We start from the raw sequence: 5,630 nt of genomic DNA, 5'->3' as shown, positions 1-5,630 counted from the left end.
AAAAGACATAATATAGAGTTCAATAGATATTCTTTTGGTAGAGTAAATTATACCCTTAACATACATTGATTGAGGTTCGCATAAATATCTGAGATGCCAAAGTAACAAGAAGCCATGTTAAGTCATGTTACTATAGGCAGAGGTAGAAATCTTCTATCAATTCCAGTGATGTGTGTTAAGAATTTTTTATACCATATCTGCACTCAGGACTAAAAATTTTGTATGATTAATTAGCAGTGTCTTCCATAGGCACACACTTGTCATATAGCTCCTTTTGCTAGTCTAGAACCACCCTCTTATTAACTCCTTCCTGGTTCTCTAGATAAGCGCTTTTCAAGCTTTAATATGTATATGGGTCAGCTGGGGATCTTGTTAAAAATGCAGATTCTGATACTGTAGGGCGGGGTGGGTCTGAGATTCTGCATTTCTAAGAAGTTCCCAGGTGACACTGATGATGGTCCATAGAACTTTTAGATCTCCTTTTCTACTACCACAGGAATTCCTTTATTAATCTCCCAGAAGTATTATTACTTTTATCCCTTTTGCTTACTGCTGGCCAGTCAGAGAAGTAAGATAATAGCCACTGCTCTCAGGCCTTAATAATTAGAGCATTTTTAAAAAATTTAGTATAAAAGATTCCTACATTTTATGATTTTCAGTGTTATATATTTCAATGTTTGTGTGTGTGTATTTGTATAGTAAAGGCTGATTTATCATGCTTTTATCAATAAGAAGTTTCTGTCTACCACCTTTCTTAAGTCCTATGGTACAAAATGATTAATGCCCTTGAAATGACCTTGAAGCTCTACACAATCCTAAACTACCTACTAAATTATCAAATAAACAATATTCGTTATCATTTTAGAATTAATTTTACTTTATTGTTTTCTAATTCTTTTTTTAAATGGTATTCCAAACATGATGTATATGGTAATTCCCAGGTACTCTGAACACAGTTTATTCCTCAATGCTGCAATTGCCTGAAGGTGAGGGATACTTGTTCACTTTTATAGAGATTATTACATAAACGGAACATAGATGGAAAAAATCATAAGATATAGATACTGACAAGTTAATCAGTTTATATCTTTGTACATTATTATGAAAAATCCCCAAATACAATGGTTTTTTACTCACAGTACCTCGTATATGAATATGTGGGTTTTGTGCCCTGCACCAAAGCATATGTTCCTTCTGGAAAAATTCACCAGGTGAGTCTTCCTCTTCTTCCAATTTACAATTGGTTATAATCACATTACCAAAAGGATCACTAGTGGTGTTCTTGTTAATAACCAGCTTTTTAGTTTTGTGTAGAGTCTGTGGGTCCACTTTCCATTCCAGATCCTTCAATAGTTGAAAATTCTGTGTCAATAATCGGTTTCAGAAATTTCTCAACCTTGGTTAGTCTCTGCTTCAGTTTCTGTTGCATTGACTCATACTCAGCCAGGATCCGGGCAAACCGTGTTTGCAGAAGGTCTACTGAACCCTCCATTCTGGCAACCTTCTCTTCCAGATCTTTAGGATCACTCCCAGCATTTGCAATATTTATATCCAGTAAACCATCTTTCATCAAGATTTGCTTCCCTTTCTCTTCTAGCATAGCTTTGGCATCTGGGTACTCGGTTAGAGCTTCCATGAGGTCATCTTTTGAGAGACAAAACAGATCTGAGTAGCCAATACTTTTAATATTGGCCGTTCTTCGATTTCCAGCTTTGCTGCCTTTAATGTTAAGAATGCTGATCTCACCGAAGTAGCTGCCATCACTCAATACCACAAACTGAGTGATCCCATCATCTGCCACCACGGCAAGTTTGCCTTCTTTGATGATGTACATCTCACGTCCAATATCTCCTTTCTTGCAAATGTAATCTCCAGGACTATAGACTTGGGGTTGTAATTTCAAGACCAACTCCACCAGCAGGCCAGCTTCACAGTCAGCAAAAATGCGCACCTTTTTCAGTGTGTCTAAGTGAACATTGATGGCAATCTCTGCTCTTAGTTTATCAGGTAGATACTTCAAGACTTCCTTCTCATCCACTGTTTTTTTGTTGGTCCACAAGTAGTCAAACCATTTAATAACTCTCTTTTCCATATCTTTGCTTACATTTCGAAAATGCATATATTGCTTTATAGCATCAATTCTTCCTTGAAATTCTGCTCTAGCTGCATTCATATTGGAAATCATAGAGCCTATGTTACCAACAATGGTAGCAAAAATTAACACTCCAATTAGGAAGTCAACCACCACAAAGACATACTCAGAATCTCTCACAGGAGGTGGGGTTTCACCAATGGTGGTCAAAGTCAGTGTAGACCAGTAAAGGCTGTATACGTATTTTCTTGTCAAACGGCCAAATTCAGGATCATTAACATCAGGATAGACCCATGTGTCATTTCCAAATCCAATAGCTTTGGAAATAGAGTAATATACACATGCATTCCAGTGGATGATGATGACGATATACATAACGAGGTTAGAAATCCTGAAGATGTTTGGGTAGTTTGTCCTTGTTTCTGTTCTCTGGAAGAACTCAAACATACGAGGGACCCTTAACAGTCTATTTAATCTTATTTCTGGATAGTTCCACCCCAGCTTAAAATATAGCAGATCAGTTGGTACCACTGATAAAACATCAAGTTTAAATTGAAAATTTGATTTATATTTCTCTATGAGTTTAAGCTCTTCCTTTACCAGCAGTCCTTGTTCCAGGTAACCTAAAACAGAAAAAAAAAAAAGAGAAAGAAATCAATTTAATGCTTCTCCTTTTTATGCCAATGAGAATTTTCCAAAAGCAACTCTCAATAAACTTCACTGAGTGAAGTTCATTATACCAGGGCAAAAATTTGTTCCTCCTCCGATACTGCCTACCAGAGCTGCAAATGTTGTTGTTGTGTGCCAATGAGTTGATTCTGACTCACAGTGATCCTATAGGACAGAATAGAATTGCCCCATAGGGTTTCCAAGGCTGTAATCTTTACAGAAGCAGATTGCCACATCTTTCTCCTGCAGAGAGACTGGTATGTTCAACACCACCAACCTTTCAGTCAAATAGAACAAACAGAGCTACAAATACGACAGAGCAACTGAAGCATTGCCCCAGTGTACTGATATTTAGAGAATGTCCTTATTTTACATAATGGTTCTTAAAAGCTTATACCATGACTAAACTGGTTACATTTACTTGTGGAAAGAAGTGTAAAAACAACTAAGCTTAGCCCAACTACCAAGAATATTTCAAGTAGGAAGTTATCAGATGCTGCACCCTGGCTAGTGATGCGTCACCATGAACCACAAAGTTGACGATAAAATTTCTAGTTACGGCTCTACAGGGTACAATGACATTTTCCCCATACCTCTTTGATGTATCTCCCTATTAGGTGGCAATTATTCTTTCCCAACAGAGCTGGCAGAATATATCTAATCTCTCTATTCTTCTTGCCCGGCATAAATCCAATGAACAAGATAATGGGGGAAAGCCACCAACCCACATTCTAAAGGTTGCCTAGTAACATTCTTCTGAATCTGTTGGATCGGCCTAAACCTATTGGTGGGTATATTTTACTGTTGCTTTCAACTGTGCCTTTTCCTCTAAAACAGATTTTGTTGAGTTTATTCTGAAGAATACTTGATCTAGGAAATTTAAAATCATACAGAAATAAAAGCAAGAAATTTTAAAATATCTAAAACCAAACATATTTACCTGTCCTTGTTCGTACAAACATATCGAGAAGATAGACTACATCTGATAAGTAATCAAAAATGAGCCAGTATTTTAGGTAATTAGACTGAAGTTCATCAAAACATGCTCTGTAAGAGAAATACTTATATAAATAAAATGAAATGGGGGCAATTTAAAGTCTTCTTTGTACAAGTTTTATCATGATGAGAAATGTGCTAAGACTGGGAGGGACTCTTAGAGTCCATTTCTCAACCATGGCTTTCCTGACTCTTTCCCAGGGTGGTTGGCTTTAGTTTTCTCACGCTTCTAAATTTCAGCATTTTTTCCATTATACTGGTTTATGTTGTAACAGCATAAATAAGAATAAATGCTCTCAAGCTAAAGTCAAAATATGTTGGCTGAAACATATTGATCGCCAGGTTCATATTGACTATCTGTACCCCAAATGTCTCAGGAAACTGCACTTGGTCTTCAATGGCTGAGATTTTTATCCTGGACAAGACAGGAAACCATGGAATTCACTTGGGAGCTATATCTTGCTCTATAACAACCTAGATCCTTGATCTTTTTCCACTATTGGCAACATTTTTTCTTGTAGACCTAAGAAAATTTCTAGGAAAAAAATTTCTCCCAAAGTTCTAATGAAATGATTGAGTAATCAAAAGTTTAATCCCAGTAATGGAGATCCAAGTATATTAGGAACTAAACCACCTATTCCTGATCTCAGGAAAAGCACACTGAGAATAATGTAACCTCTTTACAACCAATGGTGGGGGAAAGGAAGATGTCCTCAAGAATTCTAAGTCAATTGCTTAGTCAATTAATTGTGAAACTGGAAGTGGGCTGAGATCCACAAAAAATAGACACCTTACTCAACAAAAAAATAAATAAATAAATTTTTTTTAAAAAAAAGACATAGTTACCTTGCAATAACCATGGTCCAGTTGTACATAACAGGTAAAGTGATGCAAAACAGCCAGTTGTAATATGTGTTTCCTGAGGGATCAATAACCATGACTTCTTTCTTCTCTCTAGCAGTAAGTAGAAATAAAAGGGAAGGTTACCAAGAAACAAGAACATTTTTATTTCACGTATCACATATGGTTATGCTGATCACCAATAACAAATGAGATAGAAGTAAGTTGGAGGAACTCATTCTACAGTGAGAAGATAAGCTTGGCATAAGCGCACTACCCATAGTAAACTGATTTATTGAGGGATGTTTAGATAGTTAAATTATCAGTCATACATTAAATCATGCATTAGACTTTAATATTATTAAAGTCCTGGTTTTACTATGATGCTGTAGACAGTTCCATCACTCCAGCCACTGAGAGGGAATAGTGGTGAAGATCATGCAAAATGACGGATATTCCACAGACTTCTTTGGCAGGTTGTGGGTAGTGAAAGAATGGTGGCTTTGCCACCTACATGCCAGGTAACAAAGCAACCAGTAACTACACTGTGAGGAGGGTATGTGGCTTCTTTCTCATCTGTATGGAAAGAAGAAGAATATAACACAATCTAATAAAAATCACTTGTTCATAAGCTGGTAGGAAGGATTCTTTAAGAGAGGCAATAAAGAGTAGGAGGAAGGGGGAATAAAACATATGGTCAAATGGAAAAAAAAATATTTTTCCGGTATCAAATCTCTGTTTTTAAGAGCTTTTCCCCTTGTACACACTCCCACAACTTTCTAAACAGGCACATATAATTGTACCATTGCCTGGGTAAAAAGTTGTCTTTAAGTCCAGAAAACAATTTTCCCTTTAATAAAAAGTAAAAAGATAAGGCCAATGTCACTTGGCCTTACCCCTGTGAAATTCTAACTGTCAAATGTTTGTTTTGAAAAGGATCCTTCAAGATGCTGGTGTTTTCAACAGCCAACATCATCCTAAATGGAGAGAGTTTGAAATCATTCCCCTTGAGAACAGGAACCAGACAAGGATG

At 36.6% G+C, this 5,630-nt stretch overlaps 1 protein-coding gene across 1 annotated transcript in view; it reads right to left on the bottom strand.

Annotated features, from left to right (window-relative positions):
- Window positions 1-1,234: 1,234 nt before the first annotated feature.
- CNGA1 (cyclic nucleotide gated channel subunit alpha 1) overlaps window positions 1,235-5,630 on the bottom strand; it is a 21,455-nt gene continuing 17,059 nt past the window's right edge. The window contains exons 6-8 of the mRNA XM_004382920.2: window positions 4,604-4,711; window positions 3,702-3,808; window positions 1,235-2,715 (exon numbers count right to left, since the gene is read on the bottom strand). Of these exons, the coding sequence (XP_004382977.1) occupies window positions 1,301-2,715; window positions 3,702-3,808; window positions 4,604-4,711 (1,630 nt within the window). The 3' untranslated portion in view covers window positions 1,235-1,300. The remainder of the gene's footprint in view (window positions 2,716-3,701; window positions 3,809-4,603; window positions 4,712-5,630) is intronic.

This window comes from Trichechus manatus, unplaced genomic scaffold, assembly GCF_000243295.1.
Source record: "Trichechus manatus latirostris isolate Lorelei unplaced genomic scaffold, TriManLat1.0 scaffold00101, whole genome shotgun sequence".
Classification (NCBI taxonomy): Eukaryota; Metazoa; Chordata; class Mammalia; order Sirenia; family Trichechidae; genus Trichechus; species Trichechus manatus.
This window is presented reverse-complemented; position numbering and strand designations above follow the sequence as displayed.